This window comes from Rhyacophila brunnea, unplaced genomic scaffold (assembly GCF_057557595.1).
Source record: "Rhyacophila brunnea isolate RB1 unplaced genomic scaffold, BYU_Rbru_1.0 scaffold_17, whole genome shotgun sequence".
NCBI lineage: Eukaryota > Metazoa > Arthropoda > Insecta > Trichoptera > Rhyacophilidae > Rhyacophila > Rhyacophila brunnea.
In genome coordinates, this window is record NW_028232827.1 from 25918028 (window position 1) to 25939230 (window position 21203).

At 33.7% G+C, this 21203-nt stretch overlaps 1 protein-coding gene across 1 annotated transcript; it reads left to right on the plus strand.

Moving 5' to 3' along the window:
* The first annotated feature begins 517 nt into the window (after positions 1-517).
* On the plus strand, positions 518-17028 carry rdgBbeta (cytoplasmic phosphatidylinositol transfer protein 1). Its single transcript, XM_085944435.1, has 8 exons — positions 518-679; positions 1284-1432; positions 8506-8594; positions 10046-10053; positions 10219-10290; positions 12077-12331; positions 13072-13197; positions 14794-17028. The coding sequence occupies exons 1-8, from the start codon at positions 629-631 to the stop codon at positions 14956-14958; spliced, it is 915 nt and encodes a 304-aa protein (XP_085800561.1). The 5' UTR covers positions 518-628; the 3' UTR covers positions 14959-17028.
* Positions 17029-21203: the final 4175 nt, after the last annotated feature.

The window sequence follows — 21203 nt, forward strand, 5'->3', positions numbered from 1 at the left end:
ACGATATAAAATAGGTATAGTACGCCAAAAATACTATAATTTTGAATTCCGGAAAAAAATATGTAAAAAGTACTATAATTTCGCAATTGCCATGTCTACTGATATTTTTTGATAATTTTGACAATATACTGAAGAATCTACTGATATTTTCTGGAATCTACTGATATTTCTTCATTCTACAAAATTCCGTAAAACTTCATTCTCTAAAAACGAGCCGTCTTTGAAAATTCGGGAATCTGAATTTTTTTTCTCCTGAAAAAACGAGCCGACCATGAAAAATAGGGAACATGCGGCCCGCGGTGAAATATTTCTTCTAAAAAAAAACGAGCCGACTATGAAAAATTGGGAACCTGCGGCCCGCGGCGCTACACATTCTACTAAATTGTCCATTATTTTTTTCTGAGAAAAAAAAAACCTATACATTTTCAACAGATGACAACGCGTACTATATTTTATCCCCAAATACTATAATTTTGGAGGCTCTGTACTTTCCACTTTCAAAATATGGCAACACTGCAAGCCGCTGAAATTTATGTCAGTCAAAAATTTCATCTGTCAGAATTGACCAATAAATTAATGTAACAATTCTCATCAGAAAAAAAATAGCATCAACGTTTCATAACTGAAGATGGTTCTAACGAAAGAATTTAGGATATGTATGCCAATAACAGTAGAAGAGGTTTGTTAAAAATAGTATTACTGTTAACCACGAGGTTCATTTTGTTAAAAAAGCGGGAATGAAAAATATATTAACTTCAAAAATAATCTTTCGTAATAATTTAGATTCATTTTTAAATATTTCATAAAATAATGTCTTAATACGATTCCACTGGAGGAATATGCCTAGTGTAATACTTAGTTTAAATTTAATACCTTTATCGAAATAATTGCCAATGTAGTTTGTTATAATACTTAGTATCATTAAATTCATTGACCCTTTGCTTTGTTATTAAAGGTTAAATATCTACGTATAATAATATAAACTTTCTTTCTTTCGACCATGTCCGATCCTAATAGGATCATATGGGCCTCCACAGAGTAGAGGTTTGTATTGACAGATTTTGTTTTTTTACGAGAAATGGATGTCAGCCACTTGCTCGACCTATTAGGTCCATACCCTGACACACACAAATTGAAAAACAATATGTTTACTTGCCAGACCCAGGATTCGAACCTGGGACCGACGGCGTTATAGTCGAACGCTTAAGCCGCGCGGCCATATAGCGTATTATATTATTGAAGTATTCAATTTAATTACGTGTATTTATTATACTTTTTTCCAGTATCGTATTGGTCAGCTTTATATGATTGCTCGGCATAGCAATGAGCAATCAGATCACGGAGAAGGAGTGGAAGTGGTGGCTAATGCGGAGTGCTTAGAACCTGAACACGGAAAAGGGCAATTCACTGAGAAGAGGATTCATCTGTCCAGGTAAACAGAGTGCCTTCCAACTGTACTTGTTCAAAAAAAAAAAAGATGCATCGTTAATGAATAGTGTTTGAGCCAATGGCTTAATTGGTAAAGCTAATCGCCTAGTAGCTGGTTCGAGTTCCAATTGATTTAGGATTTCTCTAGTTATGTTTCTGGTTATTGTTTGTTCAAATGTATAACGGCCCACGTGCTCGTCGTAGGTCAAAATTGAGTTTTTATTGTATTTTCAAACCATGATCCTGGACACTCCTTAAACGTTGTAGATAATCTATTTATATAATTTTGAAGCCTTATTATCCTTTATAGTTATTTTAAACATTTGATGACTGCATAAAGTATTTTTGTTACATAAAATAGTATTCTTTTAAACCTCTCGCTCTAATGTTTTAGAATATAGTCATATTTCGGTACATAACTGTGCAGTGGTGTTAAGATTTTTTACGTTTATTAATTTTTAAACGCATTTATGAAACCATTAGTATAATTTATTACGAGATAATTTTTGTAAAATATTCACGATAAAAAATTATATTGATAATCTCTGTGATCCCAAATTTGACAAGAATTAGGCATTTTATTATTCAAAAAATCGGCAAGATTAACACATTTGAAGATGATTCTAAAGATACTTATTATAAGCTATGTCTTTGACCATTCAAGTGTGATAAACATCTTATGAATAATGATTGCTTTATAATAATTACTAGCTGACCCGGCGAACTTCGTACCGCCTCTGAATCAAGAAATCTTGTGTTAACTTATTAGCTGAATTTAATTCAGTTTTTATGAATACTCAAAATTAATTAAGTTCAATAAATGTGCAAAAATCAAATCAAAATGAAAAGTATTTTAATTACATTGAAATTAATGTAATTCACGTGGCAGCAAGGCATTTGCTTTATTGAAATGAATAGATATGATTCGCGTAGCATTGTTGCACTACTTTCTGTTAAACTATTTGGTGGATGGGTTGCACTCGGGTCAAATCGCTTCATTGAAGTAACTTGTGCTATACGACATTTTTCGTTTTGTTGTCAAGTGCGAGAACGAACAAAGTGGATGGTTTGCCGACACGTGATCATACTACGTACAATTGACCGTGAGAGAAACATTCATTTTCAAGATTCAGGCCACAAACACTCAAGGATTGGCCTTGTGATTTGTTGATCGTGGTTAGCAATGATGTTTGGGAACACTTTGTTGATGAGGTCGTCCTTCGTTGAGACGAAATTGCAAAAATTCAGCGGAAATGAAATCTATCCATTCGATTCGTCGACAGGAACACGGCCGTTACCGATAGTCAGCAATTGCTTGGAGAAATCTTCGGCAGATGGATCGTTTAGCAATGCAACGCATGTTTGTCGACAGCTGAAGTTTCTTCACATAGCGCCACAGAGTCGATGATTTGAGGCAAGGGTTTATTTCATCGGCAGCGGTCGATCTCGGAATGACTGGTAGTGTTTGGCGGAAATCACCAGATAGTAGAATCATTGCGCCTCCAAAACATCTTGATCGCAGATCTTTCATAGTTCGATTGAGTGCTTCCAATGCGCGTTTGTGCGCCATTGTGCACTCATACCAGGTGATGATTTTACTTGCTTCCAAACCTTTGGCCATTGCTGAGTGTTTCGCAATGTTGCATGTCGGTTTTTGAGTCGTTTGAAGGTATATCGGCAATTTCAACGCTGAATGAGCCGTTCAGCATCTTCCTAGCAACGTGGCCGGTATCCCGGAAGAAGCAACTGCTACATTAATTTCGGATCTCGCACGTGAGTGGCGAAATCATGAACATGAGGAATGTCTTCCCAGTTCTACCGGGCGCATCGAGGAAAAATAAGCCACCATTTTCATCATCAATTGCCTTCATTAACGTATCGTACACTTCCTTCTGTTGGGGGTTGAACAGTGGTACATTCGTTCGAACTGATTGGTTCAATGCATCTCAATCATATTCATGTTCACGTTCCAATTCTCGATTGAAAGCGTCATTCATTCCACGATCAGGCGTTGGCATTCCTAACTTGACTAACAAACTGCCGCACATGAGATAACACATGTCTTCGATCAAAAGCAAAGCCTGGTTATGTATTTCCTCATTCACTTCGAGATCGGGATTCTCTGAACTGACACGAATTCGATGTAAAATGTCTTCTGACATGTCATCCTTGTACTTGTTCCACAGCTCAGGTGGATTTGATGGGAAGCATGTCGAAATAATGATAGCAAATAATGTGCGTATCTGACTTGGAGATGCAGAAACAAATGCTTTAGCAATTGTCATGTCCCAATGAGTATCATTTTCAAGCAAATTGAGCTTTTGAAATGCAGCACAAAATGTTGGGCACACTACACCATTGACAGTTCGAAGTGATTCAAATGATGTCGGCCCACGAACATTTACCAGCAACAACCGCAAGTAGAATCATTCGCCATTCTTCGGATGAACTGTGTAAATGCGACCAAGAGCATCAGTAGAATGCACATCCGGATGATCAGGAACCGCATCGCCTTGCTTCCGACGTTGAAATTTCTTCGATGAAGCGTTCCAAGTTTAATAACGTGGCATCTTAGAGTAGAACAACGTTCGTGAAAACGGATCACTTTGGCAAATCGAAAAGTAACTGGTCAATGTTGGCGCTGGAGATATTTCAGCATGTTGAGCAACATTCGATGCGTTGAAATAAACTTGTTGACCATTCTCCAGATGCACCGCCAAATGTACAGCAGTGGGATGACGTTCATGAATGGGGAATGAGAGAATACGCCAAATTGCTTCATTGCAGCTCACATATCGATCAACTTGATAGTGCGTGATTTCATCGTTGGTATTGGGAGTTTGAACGCCAAAAACTACAATATCGCTGCCTTTGGTGACATATTTGCAGATGTATTTGATGGACTTCACTGAATTGAAAAACTCCACGTTGCAATGCGCCTTGAATGTTTTGGAAAAAAGTGGCGAATACGGAACAATCCAAGTGTTGTCGACCACGATATCGTTTCACTTCATTTTCGTTGTGATAGTTCTACCGTTATCATTGGGTGATCGACGCCGATACAGTGGATAACCGTCATTGGCAGTGATAGTCTCCGCCGTTAAACTTCATGGATAACGCTTGGAACACTTGCCGTCGACCATGCACGGTGATTGGGGGTTGATGGCGCCACACTGTCCATGAATCATGTAAGTAATTACAACATCATGCAGGTCTGGATCGGTTTCGGGATCAGGAATCTCGGCACATATGATGTCATCTTTTTGGTCTGGTCGAATTCTTTCGACTTATCAAATAAGAATGTGTGCATGCGGCAAGCTTCGTTTTTGTCATTCAATCGAATACATCCAGCATCGAGTATCCACAAAGATGCGATGATTAACAATGTAGTTCATCAGTGACAGGATTTTTTGTTTAAACACACGTGCGGTGATGTCGTGCCGATCACTTGATGTTTGTCCGGGGAGTAGCAGTTGAACAATTTCTATTCATTTCGGATTTCATGTAAAGGTGATGAATAGATCTGGACGACCGTAATGACGAACATATGTCATTGCATCTTGCGCATATTCATGCATATGACGTGGGCTGCCAATGTACATCGCCGATAGAATAGTCAATCGACCAACATTAGCTGCATCTCCTACGGTGCTGATTGCATCGCGTAAATGAATATACTCCTCTGATCGCAGTTTGGCTTGGTTCAACCGAATGAAGGTGAGGCGCTCCGTCTCGATTTTAAGCAATCGATGAAGTCGCAGTAAATAGTTGTCAGCATTTTGACGAATCATCAAATGATAAACACTGGAAAATTAATCACATAATTCAAAATTACATAATGAAGCAGTTATCGATGCACACACAATCACGAATTTGATAACCTCACAAAGTGAACATCTTCGAAGGCAACTTACCGTTTGAAAATCACGATCGAAATAGCTATTTGCGCACCTAGCTGGTAATCGGCTCGATTATTCACGTAGATCGATTGTCGAATGAAGTTCGAATGATGGTTTTTGAAATTGGTAGGTAAATAATGAGCAATACCAGCAATGAGATCATGTAATTTTATCCTTGGCTTTATTTTTGGACGCTGTCGAAGAAGTAAAAAAGATTCAGGCAGGACAACTTCCTCCAAAATTCGCCGGAGTATACAACAGTCTTTCGGGATTGTCTGAGGCTGAACTGAATCAACTGTCAAAGGATAGATAATACACAACGCCTTTCATTTGTTTGTTTGTTTCTTGTTTATTCTTTCTGTCATGTATCGTTGTATATGGATTTAAATTTTTTGTGATTTTCTTTTATTTTCGATGCGCGTTCATTGTTCGAAAATGTCAAAATGTATGAGAAAATTAATTTTCTTCATAATTTATTTTTTCCGTGATTTATCCGATGTTTTAATAGTTATTCTGCTATTCCGGGCGGAGACAAATCCAACAAAACAAAGATTATAAAAATCTGTCCAGCTGTTCTTGAGTTATAAATGGTGTAACTAACCCGACTTTGTTTTATATATATAGATTGACCTAAGAATAAGGTAGTGTTTTTTTGAAATACGCCATTTCTTTTGTCATTCCCCAGTGGTTAAGCTACAACATACGGCCGTAGCCATAAATTGACAAACTATAATTTAAGTAGGGAGTAAAATTATGTTAACGCGCGTGTTTGAACATGTACCTAACCGTTTTTTTTTAAATTTTTTTTTAAACGGTACATGTTCAAACACGCGCGTCAATATCATTTTACTCCCTACTTCAATTATAGTTTGTCAATTTATGGCTACGGCCGTATGTTGTAGCTTAACCACTGGGGAATGACAAAAGAAATGGCGTATTTCAAAAAAACACTACCTACAAAAACATAGCTTATAATTGGTATCTTTAGAATTACCTTCAAATGTGTTAATCTTGCCGATTTTTTGAATAATAAAATGCCTATTTCTTGTCAAATTTGGGATCACAGAGATTATCAATATAATTTTTTATCGTGAATATTTTACTAAAATTATCTCGTAATAAATTATACTAATAGTTTTATAAATGCGTTTAAAAATTAATAAATGTAAAAAATTTTAACACCACTGCACATTCATGTACCGAAATATGACTATATTCTAAAACATTAGAGCGAGAGGTTTAAAAGAATACTATTTTATGTAACAAAAATACTTTATGCAGTCATCAAATGTTTAAAATAAATATAAAGGATAATAAGGCTTCAAAATTATATAAATAGATTATCTACAATGTTTAAGGAATGTCCAGGATCATGGTTTGAAAATACTATAAAAACTCAATTTTGACTTACGCTGAGCATGTGGGCCGTTAATGTTGGTGATAATATCAATAATTTAAATATTTTTGACTATTCTCAATAATTGTTGATGTGACAATAACTGAAACATTTCTAGGTAATTGTGCCGCAAAAGTGGACATGAGCTTTTATATTTTTTTTTTTACGAAAACAGTTTATTTCATGTAGACAATTATGATAAATACCTTTTTCTGTCGGCGCATCGGCTTTTCAATCCAATAATCGTTAATTGAAAATTTGAAATTTTCATACATCTTGATACACCATTATCACAAACTAAGATTATATGAGGTAATATTAGGTTGGGGTAGGTTAGATTAGGTTAGGTTAGGTTTGGTTTGGTCTAAAAAGAAAGTTGTAAAATCTCATGTCCACCTCTGCGGCACATTTACCCATTTCTATTTCACTTAAGACACTTTGACCTGGTTCAATGTGACATATTTTGATTGTGCCAGACAGTCAACGAGTCCGCTAGTGTAATTTATCCATTATGGATGATGACAACTCGCGAGCCGAATACTACAAGGTTCTAAGTGTTCGTCCTTGAAAAAACAAACCCAACAATGAAGTAGTATTCTAAGCTGCCTCATTGTTACTTTTGTTTCTCCAAGGACAAACACTTTGAACCTTGTAGTTCTCCACTCGCGAACTGCTAATAAAACTATTTATATTGTTGAAAATATAGATGCCTGTTCGTTTTGGAGAGTTAATGAAGCATCATTACTCCAAATGAGCACATTATTTTTACTTTGTTCGAAGATGGGCAGTTTGATATTTTTTTTTCCGATTATCTGGGTTTAACGTTATCTGGATTATCTTCATCCCAAATTAGTCTGGATAACTGTGATTCTGCTGAACGTTAATTTCACAGTACTTGATCCACCAATTGTCCAAGTTTATGTTATTCCATGTTATTGACATTTTTAATGAATAATTCACTCGTTCTCAATCTTTTCACAGTCGCGATCCCCTTATGCATTCGTCAAATAATTTGCGTCCCGCCCCACATTTTAATAGGGCGAAGAAAAAACATAAAAATAATCGTAAAATTAAATTTTGCCTAGATTGATAGACTCCAGACGGTCTCTCATTTTGTCTGTTTACATGTGAATTCGCAATTACTATATTATTATTATCGCATTAGAAAATATTGCGTTTGGTTGTACTTTACTGTTTTTCTATTGGAAATTCAGTTGAGTGACATATAAAAATGTTTTGTATAAAATAGATATAGGATTTAAGTTTAAAATTTCATCTAATAAAGGTCCATATATTATGATAGTATGATATTCAAACATCTAGTCTAGACACTGATTATATTGAATTTTGCATCAGTCAATAGTTTTTTTAGTTATATATCGTCTCTATTCTGGCAGAACACACTAACTGGAGAATACTAGTTTTGAGTAATTTGACTTTGAAGTTGTTAAAATGTTTGAAATGGTCTATCATGTGAGTTTATTAAGTAATCGTAAAAAGGATGACTTTAAAATAAAGACTTTTTATTTATTAAGAAGGTTTCCAGACGGTAAAGTTTGAAATAAGGAACATTTTGGTATAACTAACTCAATATGTCATTTTTTCGAATTAGTGTCTTCTGCCAGAACAGTGACGATATTTAGTTTGTAACCCCATTCAACCCCATTCGATTCACGATTCATGTCTTGGGAACCTTTACTCTAATTTTAATATTGAAGTAATATTTGGCAATACCTAGTCAATTATAGTAAAGTAAAATTGTGTTCTTTTCGTGATTTACAGCCGTCTGCCGTACTGGGTTCAGTCGCTCATACCGAAAATATTTTATGTCACCGAGAAAGCCTGGAACTTCTACCCTTTCACAATAACAGGTATATTAAAATAGTTTTTTTTTATTAAATCTAAGCTAAGTATTTAATTCTAGAAGTGAAGATTTACATAATATTGTATTAAAATTACCCAAACAATCAAAATAGATTAGGATATTTTAAAATTTATAAAATAACAATGGATAGAGCTACATACTGAAATTGTATGCTACTTCTCCTTTTATCCATTTTGTGACATCTGTCCGTAACAATGGCTGCATTTCTAGCTATAGATTTCTAGCTATATTCTGGCTATTTCTGGCTTAAATGCATATAATAGTTTTTCAATTAAAATTGAAATATTAATGTATACCTGCCTAAGGTTACATTTATACACTTATATCCAACCTGACCATACTTGGGCCGACTGACCAGACGGTTGGTAGGAAAACAAACACTACCCTGCCACAAAACCTGCGTTGGAGCTCTTATTCTTGCATTGCAGGTAACCCGATTAAACGGTCAGCGTGACATCACTCCAAGTCGCTCGACCTGCTCCACCTAGTCTGAATCAACGTGTTCGATTTTTTGGCCAGATATCGCAGAATACCGCATTTATATATTTTTTCTAAATATAGCCTAATGAAGCTCATAGTATTCTAGAAATCAGAAACTTTTGTAACGGCGAACATGTTTTACTTAGGCTAAGGCCACATAGGCAGGTGCCTTGCTTGGTGGCTACATGCTAGATGATATATCCTAGCGAACGGACGCACACTATATTATCGCCATGACCACACTGCACACTTCGCGCCTCGCTACGTGATTATTAGTCATCTAGTGAGTTTCCCGGCGAACAAACGTGTTGGTTATTTTTTTTTGTGTCACCTAGTGATTTTGCAAGATGGCGAATGTTTCTTCAGTATGACAAACGTCAAACATTTGAGGTTATGAATAATGACGCATGGGATGAATTGACATTATGCACCCAACAAGTTCGAATTTGAGACTTTCGAAATTTTAAACTTAAATTCTCTGTGATAAATAGCTTTCTGGTTAGTTTTGAGAGTGGCATATCGTTGTTGACTTTAGCGCTCCCAAATGTCAAATGAATTTGTACCTAAGTATAAGTACAGACAAGTATAGCACTTAGCTCAGCACTAGCGAAGCACCTACCTATGTGGCCGAAGCCTTAGTGTTTTCCAGTCATATAACCCAAACTCGTTTCACAATACAAAATCGTCCGAATCACTAATTTCTATGTGAAGTTTATGAGTTTGTTGAGAGAAAAAATTACTATTGTTCAGGTTTGGCATTGAATAACCCAACCAGTGACAGAACTTTGCCCCATACAATCTGAACATACATTTCCGGTTGTTGGCTCTAAAGCATGGTCATGTCGGCTACTGTTTCAATGTAACTGAAGCTGTAGGTTCCTTTTTTAGTTAAAACAATAAAATATTGAGTAATTAATTGTTTTCTTTATTTTCATGATCCGTCTCCTGCATCATTAGAATACACGGTTAGTATAGTTCTTGTTTAATGGTTGTGAAAAAAATTTGAATACGTATATTTAAATAATAATATTGGAATACTTATAAATTTACATTGTAAGCAACATTGAGTAGTTTAGGTGTAGTAATTTGTAATAAACTATGTGTTGATGAAATATTTTTATTGATTTCAGTGTTCATTTATACCGAAATTTAGTATATCAATACAAACAAAATATGAAAACAATAATGGATCTACGGATAACGTAAGTAACATTTAAAAAAATTATTAATTGAAATGAACCAAACACAATTTTATAATAGAAAAAACACAATTTTGAAAAACTTCAGAAACATTGGAAAATAATTATTGAAAAAAAGTTGGACAAGTGGGACTCGAACTTACGCCTTTCACTTTTTGAATGAGTGTTTTCACATCTAACCTTCTGTTTGATCCATCTATAATTCATGAGAATTATTTCTAATAAGTTCATTTTAATTGTGATAAGTCAATGACATTATTAATGGACGACGCACTCAGTACAGTAGCTAGCAAGTGAATTCACTCATAGCGACATTCGCACGTGCATAGGTAGACGTCACGCAATATCCATTATGCGATATCACGCATCGAGAATTTATAGCAATATCACCTTTATTGTAATGGTGTTAGAACAGTGTTTCTAGTATCAATGTTCGTTTGAGCGAACCCGTTCGAACCGAACCATTCGGCAGACCCAACAAAAAGCATCGGGAATTTATAGCAATATCACCTTTATTGTAATGGCGTTAGAACAGATTATGCCATTCGGCAGACCCGACAAAAAAGTGAGTGTCATTTTTTTTTCCAGATGCTTCGTCCATATTAATGTAATTGAGATAAATACATACTTCGAATTCCATCAATCGGGAGACAATTTTGTAATTAAATAAGTGTCTTTTCAAATATGTGTGTTTCTAAGATTTTTCAATATAATGTTTTTTCTATAATGAAGGATCTAACATTCTTAGCTAGCTCTCACCTCAGAACTCGCCTTTTTAGCAACATGTTGAAAACGTCGATGTGACATCATCGTTATTCACATGTTGCCAAATGGAGCTCCGCAGATTGGTCGCATGCGACAGTTGGTTTGAAAAAAACATCTCGCTGTTGCAAATCAACCTTGTTGCATGCGACTTTCCTACTTGTCGATATTGGCTCTGCCGTCATGAGCTAGCCTGCGCACTTGCGCAAACCGCTCCCATCGGTCATTTTATCTAGACGTTAGAATGTACTGTGCATTGATATATGCCTAATTGATGGATGAATCCAATATTTTCGTCTCTTACTTAAATTTCTGCAGTACCAATACATAATAATCGCTGTTTCCGCGTCTGCCGACATATTTGCGTAATGGCGATTGACGTCTAACTAGAGTATATTTTGACGTTTCAAGAGATTACGCGCGAGTGTCGCTAGGTAGATAAGCTAGGTTGTGACATGCAACACTGGGTCGCCGGTCTCGGAAGTTTTGATTTATGGCTGTGCGGCACACGAGGCGAGTTCTGATGTGAGAGCCGGCTTAAACCGGTATTAAAACGGTATTAAATAAAAAAAATGATAATTTTATAGCATTAACTATGATATTAATATTTTCTAAATACATGGCAGATCATTTTTTTATTATTTTAATTTTTAGGTATCAATAATTGGTACATACATACTTACCTGGATTGCTAGTCAGCATCAGGAATCTCCAAATTTTAGTCTCAAAATACTTGAAACTTGCTAATAATTGAATTATTGCCAATATTAGTGAAGTGCTTCAGTTACATGACTATGTAATGGTTAATTTCTTTCTAATTAAGTAGGACGCTGGTGGCTCAATTGGCCGGAATCCGATGGGTACAGGTTCGAGTCCTGTCCAGTGTCATATTTTTTCTAATGAGTATGTTCCTGAGGTGTCTTCAAATAATGCATTTCAAATCTTGTGAATTATTTGTTGAATAGAAAGAAATAGTTTATTAATGTAATGCATATTAGTTTATATCATTTTTGTCATACAATTACAGTGCCTAAATTTATCAGAGGAACGGCTAGCCCTTAGAGAAGTAGATTTTGTTGACATTGCGTACGATGACCTAAATCCAAAGCACTACAATGAAGAAGAGGATCCAAAATTTTACAAGTCAGCTAAAACCGGACGGGGGCCTCTCGTTGAGGGATGGCGAGACGCGCAGAATCCAATCATGTGCTCCTATAAGCTCGTCGATGCTCGATTTGAAGTATGGGGACTGCAGACCAAGGTCGAAGACTTCATCCAAAGAGTAAGCTTGATTCTATATTCTTGGTTCTTCTCTATTCTACTCTTATTCCGAAACCAGCAGAGGTTGACCCACAACTGGATATCCCTAGTTCCTTCCACTCTTCGCAACCTCTAGTTTTTCATTGTCACACACATCTGCCGAATGAGTTCATCAATCCAGTACGATTTAGGAATGTCATACGGTTGTTTAGTGCTACTTATCCCTGTATGATCATTTGTCCAGCTGTTGTCCAGTTGCTGAGCAGCAAATGCAACCTGTTGCGATTTCATCAGCTTGGCTACCTCTATTATATTGTGTGCTCTTAATTGCATCTTTATCCATTGGTTCCTTTTATTTATAGTTTGGATTTCTCTTATATTTTATGCTAGAAACACATTACCATCATGTTACGCGAGCTCACGCTAAGTTCGTGCCATACAGTAAGCAAAATCATAATAAAGTCGGCAAAGCCCAAAAAAACAATGTCTTTAGTGTGTAGAGTGGCCGTTTTTGTATAATTAAGAAACTGTGGGTCGTACGTTCGTATCCGCTGCTGATAAAAAAATGCATGTTTGGTGTTCAATGTGTATTTCGACTTAATGGATTGGGTGAATGGCTAACAACTTTCCTTATACAACTTCCACAGTAAGCAGGGCCATATGCTCCGCTTAGAATCGAATATGGTACCTAACATATTTTTTTAAACAAAAATGCAATGAGCATAATTTGTAAATAAAAGTGTATTTTTTAAATTATTTTAGTGCATCAGAGATATCTTACTGCTTGGTCATCGTCAGGCTTTCGCTTGGCTTGACGATTGGGTGGATATGACACTTGAAGATGTCAGAACGTACGAGGAAGAAATGCATATCAAAACTAATGATAAGGTTAGTTTTTTTGTATTAATTTATCCTATCAAATTTTGATGAAAAATCCGTATCCTAGCCTTACAGTTTGGAATAATAAAATTATGTCTGGTTATTCTGAGGCTACATTTTGTACTTCAGATGTTTTTATCTTGTCCATGAATGACACACGATTTTCAGTAATTTTGACACTTATCCCTCCATTGTTACTTCGACACAAAATCTTATACCCACCTGTCTACATTACGTAATTTTTTTGTACTCCCCCCATTTGTTGTAAAATAAATTCTCTTATACCCGCCTGTCTACATTATGTAATTTTTTTGTACTCCCTCCATTTGTTGTAAAACAAAATTCTCTTATACCCGCCTGTCTACATTATGTAATTTTTTTGTACTCCCCCATTTGTTGTAAAACAAATTCTCTTATACCCGCCTGTCTACATTACGTAATTTTTTTGTACTCCCACCATTTGTTGTAAAACAAATTCTCTTATACCCGCCTGTCTACATTATGTAATTTTTTTGTACTCCCCCCATTTGTTGTAAAGCAAATTCGTTAAAAATGATTGATCAAAAAAAATGAGTTTATATTTCATTACTTTGTGTGATGTCATACTTTCGTCAACTTCCCCGTCCTCTGCTCTATTCCCTTCATCAAAAATATTTATTTATTTATTTATAAAAAAGAGTATTACGGCATTACAGCTATTGGCCAATGCGCCATAATACTTAATAAATACAAATGTATAAAAATATCTTAATTACAAATAACAATAAAAAGACAGCATGTGTAAATATTAATGAAATATGATAATTTATACAATTATAAATTTAGCCTATTTAATACGTCCACAAACATTATATAGTTAATAAAAAACAAATCAACCTTTATGGTGCCATCAAATAAGCTAATTGCACGATACACAACATCATGAAACATAACATCTGTCCTGCGACGAGGTATCTTGAAGACCGTGGAGCTACGAGTGATATTGGTGGGAACATGAAAATTAATATTTGCCAGTATATACGGATTGTAAATGAACCCACGAAGAAGTAAAAAGAAATGCTTTAAAAGAACAATCACTCTTCAGGTAGACAGGAATTGCATTGATAGCATACTCAGAAGAAAACGGGTCGGGAAATTCATTTTATTGTCATTATCATAAGGAAAGAACCTGTATGTTCTTAAGTAGAGAAATCTAAGAAATCTATTGTGGACTCGATCCAACTTAATTGTGTGGATGGGACCTATTAGGACTCCAAATAATGCTGGCATATTCAAGAATACTCAACACAAATGATACGTATAATGTACGTAGCACTCGGATGTTTTCGAATGATTTTGAAACCCTCATTACAAAACCAAGCATTTTGCTAGATCTAGTACTGATGTCAAGAATATGCTGATTGAAAGTGAACTTTGCATCATACAATACTCCCAAATCTTTTATCTCCGTTACCCTACTCAATATTATACCAATATTATATTCATCATAAATTACTACATTATATTAGATTCCCTTACTCCCCTTAAGGTTTGACTTCATATTTATGTGAATGATTTGTTAATTTCTTAACGTATTTAATTGGTATGATTTTTTCTTTATTTTAGGTAAAAATCGCTCTTGAATCAGCTACAGAGAGTGGACAAAGTGGAGAAGCTACTCCTAAAACCCCAAGTCTGGCTTCATCATCTAAGGGTCCGAGCTCTCCAGCCACTCCCATCACGCCCAAAAGCCCTTCGCAGGAAGCTAAGTCGTGGTTTTCATGGTCATAAAAGAATACATTGTTGAAAATTTAGAATGAAACCGGTGAGAATTATTTGATTGTGAAAATGACTATTCAATTGTTTCATTTTGTATTTGTGTATTTTAGTTTGAAGGTTTCATAATCGCTGTATGGGGGATGAAAGGGGTATAGTCATTGATATCAGCCGAAGAGAGAAGCCTCTCAGTATTTAATATCTACAATAAAATATTGCATAATTATGTTTTTATAGATCATTTTGGTATAGAACAAATTATAACAAATTTTATTTTGTATTTCTGTTGCTCTAAGAATTGCCTATAACTTTAAGGTTTGATTTGTAGATGCTTTTATTTTTATTCCATATTACGAATAGTCAATTTCAAATGAGCCTAATGTATTTAAAACAAGTGATTTCATTGGCTATTGCTTACTCTCCGATATTAAACCAATCATAAGGTTTTCATTGTTTTGTTGGGGGCTTTGTAGATATAAGTCGGCAATAAAGATCTGTGTCTTATAATTTTATAGATTGTACACCAAGAGTGATTATCATATTCTACTCTTTACCAATATTGTTCAATACAGTAAAACTTTGTTAATTCAAAATCGACGGGGCAGAGAATCGAAAAAAAATCTACTAACGAAATACAAAATGTATGGCAAAAAACATTAAAATTCGAAAACAAGTTTTTTTGTTTCACTAAAATAGATTTAATGAATTTTCGTGAAAATTTCGAATTAACTATGTTGGTATTAATGGGGCTTGGTTTGGGTTGGGTTGGGTTTATTGTAACAGAAAAATAATGATAAAAAAATGAGTGCCAATCGTGGAAACAAATGGAGAACTTAAAATTGAATAATGATAAATCACATTTTTAAATACTCTTTTTAAGATTCATTGTATTGGGTTTTTGAATGACTGTATATTTTTGCAGCTACGGTTTATTCCTTGATATTCTGAATTAATCTAGTAATCATCATCATAATGTTGGACTAAACAATCCAGTGTGATTCTTGGTTATCTATTGAAGAGGAACACACAAATTACCTACCTTATACACGTCCCATGTTTCGATAATGGAGCTCCATACTATAGTAACATGATCGTCAGCTGGGGTAGATCCACTGCTGGATGAAGATCTCCGCTAGTTCCTGTCTTTTAATTGGGCATATTTCAACTGCTCATGATGAATTTGTCTATCTTGCCGATTTTTTGGCGGTGTAGTGCATCTTGGATACGAATTTATGACGGCATCTATCCAGCGGTGATCCAATCAATGGACGTCATGTCTAGCCCATTTTCATTAAATCAGTTTTACACATGTCTGTTTTCTTATCCGTTTTCTTCTTATGTGATCTTTTTGCATTATGCCTAGCACACGTCTATCTTTTTTTTTTGGATTTCACTTACATGGAGAGTCCGTGTTACGTATGTGTATGTGGGTACAGATTGGTTGAACACTTGCTTTGGACACACTATGAACTACCTCGTAATTATTGTCAATTACACATTCATGGTTAGGTATTATTATTTTTTTCAATATTGCAGTGAGTAAATTTTTATAATAAATTCATCAGAATCTGTCTGTGCGTGTTGTGTCCACTGTGGTCAATTTTTCAGGTACACACCTTTACTTTTGTTTTGATGTAGTTCACGTTTCACCAAACAAATTTCATACTTCAAAAACTTGAATGAAAATACGTCATCCGTAAAAAAGCCAGCATGTGCGGTAGCTATGCAGGGAATAAGGGAATAAGTGGAATTTCTTATGGTTTCGTGGAAACAGTGACAAAATCTCGAACTGTCTACATCATGTACCTATGTGTTTTAGGAAAGGTGTCCTTTCATGCCGTTGCTTGTCGGTGCATAATAAGTAGACGCTGTTTGTACTTCATTGTGTTGCTATATTATTGATTACACATGAGGTTATGACCTATCCTAACACACACTCACGCATGATGTTTACACATACCATGAGAGTGCTAATTAGTTTCGTTAATGATGCATAATTCTTAAAATAAATGTTATATGGCCAGGCCTATTCATAATGTTAAGATTTTCTTTAATAATTAGGTGATATTTTTGTAGTCAATTAAATCAGTGAAAAACAACCATTCTTTTTACGAATGTCAAGTTAAATACCAACAGTTTTTTCAACAATATAATTTTATTCATTTTTCGACATATTATTGCTAAAGAATACGTTCTGGGCTGTAGAAGATTATCCTGGAAGTTGCACTGATTTAAGTATCATAAATATCAAAAATCATGTTTAGCAAATCAATTTTTTTTTTGGAATCAGTTAGGTATAGTTAAGCATATCGTACAGATATTATGTTTATGACTGATAGTGTTTTTTATATTATATATGTTTCGGTTTTTGGTATAATTATTAGCTTAATTTTTTTAATGTGTAATATTTGATACGAATACTTCAATATACTGTTTGTATAAACAATCTAAGATGTCTAGTCTGATATATTATTCTTGATGGGTCATGTTAACTTACTAGAAAATAGTTATTAATTTTTTTTTTTTAAAGAAATGTTTGCTTTGATATCGGTAATTCCCAACCATTTTGTCTAAGAGAGATTTTGCAAAAGTTTGCGAAAAAACTGTTTCATGTGACCTAATTTAAAACAATGTAGCATTTTGAAAATTTGGTTTGGTTAAATATTGCGCCATAGTTATTATTGAATTAGCAAGAGTTTTATTGGTAATGGTCAAAAAACACATTAAGAAATGTGTAGGTTATCAAAATTTGACAAAAAGTGACATAATGAAATGTAGTAGGTAACGAATAATTGTTACATATAATTTGAGACTATAAAACAGTACAAGTGGTATTTTGATTTTGCTTAAAGGCTTTGCTTAAGTATGTCACAAAATACCTGTTATTTTACATGCATATTATTAGTTCTGAGATTTTATAAAATCTTGCAATTGTTACGTAACAAAAAAAGGTTGGGAATCGCTGAAATATCATGAAAGTCTGATATGGCTTCATGTATATTTCAAATTGTGAAAATATATTCGTTTCAAAATTGATATTCTTAATATTGATATTGTTACTATTGGCCTCGACTCATCTCATTTTTGAGGTCCACGGCAGCAGACAAAAAAATATTGCCCATGCCTGCTGTAAAACGTCTGAGAGGATATTAATTTTAAGAAGATAAATGTTTAAGAGAGAACCTGGTCCCTCTTGCTCCGATAAAGCATATGACGGAAAATTGCTTTCACTTCAGGACTGCTCTTTGTATTTTACTTATTGAAAACTTCTAATTACAAATTCTACAATTTCATAAATGAAGAATCTAAATATTTTCTAACTGCATAGTTTAAAATGTACATAAAATTGTATATAATGTTAAGTACAAAATTATGTTTCTAATTTATAATGTTTTTACATCGCCTTGGCAGGATTCTATGTAAGATTTTTTTGAAACTTATAGAAAAAAATCATAATAGAAATTGTAATTGACAAGAAGTAATTGAGATTTATTAAGTTTTGTCATACTTAGAATTTTTGCTTGTTTTGGATGAATCATTATTTCGGATACAAAGAAAAAAATATAGCTTTGATTTTAACATAATATTATAATGGTGAAAAATATTTTGTCACTTATTTCAACATAGGAGAATTCATTATTTATTAATGTATTTACATATTTGAGTCGTCAAGTCACAAAACCTTCTCAGGCGAATTTTTATACTTAAGAAAATGTGATAAAAAGCGGTGGCAACAAAAACTCAAATTCGCAATAAAATGTCATGTAGATTTTTTATAAAAAAGGTGGTTTTAAGATGTCCAAAGCGGATTTTGCAAAATGTTCAGAGCAGGTTTTGTGACTAGACGACTCATCATTCTTTATGAATTAAAATGTATAATGTGCTAAGGAGGTCAATGCATACAAAATGCTGTATTTGCAATAATAGAAGTACACCAATTTTTGGCTTTCATGCTTAAATTTAATAAAATTGTCAAATATTTGATGTGATATATAGTAATTACCTCTGTTGTGTGAACAAAATAATATATTGAATGACATTTCTCAGTTTTATAATTATTTTACCTTGATCGAGTATAAAATAAAATGAATTTATTATCTCATTGGCTGTTTTAAAAACAATTGGGTTAAACCACTAGAGATGTTTTTTCAACTTACTAATGCCATATTCTCACAGTTGAATTTCATTGCTCAACTTTATGTTGAATGTTGAAAAAGAAATTGAAAGGAATGATCCCATATATCAATTTAAGTTGAATTGAAAGTCATAACCGGGATGGCGATTTGTTAGTTCGTTAACGTCATTTTGTTTGACCACTTTGATACTTTTTTGGATGAAGATACCATACTTAATACAATAATACTCTGTGATGTATGACAAATAACTTAATCGCATGCAAATTGGAACAAATTTTACGTACTAATGTGAGGCAACCAACTGACTTGAACTGTTGAATCGACAAAAAGTGGAAAAGACTTCTACTTCGTTCAATTCAACTTGCAAGTTGATCAACTTTGTTGAAATGTGGTTCCCACTTATCAATTGACATTCAATTATTATTCAACATAAATCAACACGTGAGAATGCAGCACACGCTAATATGTATATTGTGAGAAAACGAAAATGCGAATTCCTTGTTAAAAATACATACATATTGTTAATAAGTCTTTAGTTTAAATTTTAGTGGATATGGTGTTAAGTAGTTAAATCTATGGAAAATAACATTTTATTGATGTTTTTGAAGGATGTTTGTAATGTGTATACTTTGCTGCAATTTATTACAATTATATATTATATATCTTTTTAATTATCATATTGTTGTAAACTTAATCAGCCATTTTCAATTATATTGTCTATGTATGCACTGTAAAAAGTGGTGCCATCTATCAATTGCTATATTAATGAAATATGACCTGTTGCCTAATTTTATGATTTTAATTTTGTACAGAAAGATTGATTTCCTAGTAGGTAAATGGAATTTTCAGTATGCTACTTAAAAGATGTTTTTCATTGCTTTTATGGTCTGTGGTACATTTTTGCCATTTTGCATTTCACAGTTTAGTCTGGCTCTCTGTTATTACAGTTGCAAAAAGTTATTTTTTTGAAAATATATTTTATTTACACATTTTTCGAAACTATGAATTTTTGTTACAAATGTGGTTCATTTAATATAAATTGCAAAAGCCTGCAAGTATTGTTTTTATTGTCTTCATATTATAAAACAATGTTTAGATATATCTACACCTATTCGGCTGCTCCAAATATAAACACTGTATAAGTAATTTTAGAAACAAATTATTTTTATTGTATTTTTAGATATACATACAGTGTAGGTAAAGCAAATTTTAGTTTATCGTGACTGCTATTTTTCTATACAAGCTCAATGAATTGCTCCTCTATCTCTTCACAGATAGTATGAAAATTAGTAGACATGGGATATATTTTAGTTGCTTAATTTTTATATCTTTTGGCTCCACCTCTATAGAACGTTTTCTTCTACGTCTTGGTGTATCGCATAGATTGACACAGTGTTCTTTCTAAGCTGTGCGCGCGCACAATCTTTTAAGGTAACGCACCCGAGAAAATAATTATTGACTTAACCTAAATAAAATTTGTCAATTGAAATATATTTTTTTAAATTATAGATAAGAATGACTGCGTCTAACAAAAAGTTTGCGAAAGTTCTAGCGACTATGCCATCACAGTTCTGTCTTTAATTTTCTTTACTGCACAAGTACTTTTTATAGTGCAGATTTAGAGACGTCAGACAAGTAGTAATCTAATAATAATGTTTTTGCATTTGTTATGTTGTGTGTACCTACAGTGTTTTTACTTGGGGCAGTTGTGTCACATAAAGTTACTGGTTGTATAGACATAGGAAAGTGAAGACAAAAAGTAAATTTTCACAGCATTGAATAATATTTTGATTTACGAGGACTATATCGTAATTTTATATAATTATTATTGAAATAAAATTATAAAATGTTATGTATTTATTGTACTTTATTATAGTTATAATATTATCCTCTGTTGGAAAAAAAGTATAATATAAAGTGATTTTCATGTGTTGAAAGGATGCAATAAATACCTTGAAAATACAATTTATTTGTTTTTATTTATTATATTATTATTTATAAATCATAGGTAGAATCCTGGGTCTGGCAAATACACATAATTATTGTTTTTCAATTTGTGTTTGGAACCAGAGTATGGACCAGTTAGGTTTAGCATGTAGCTAACATCCATTTCTCGTAAAAACA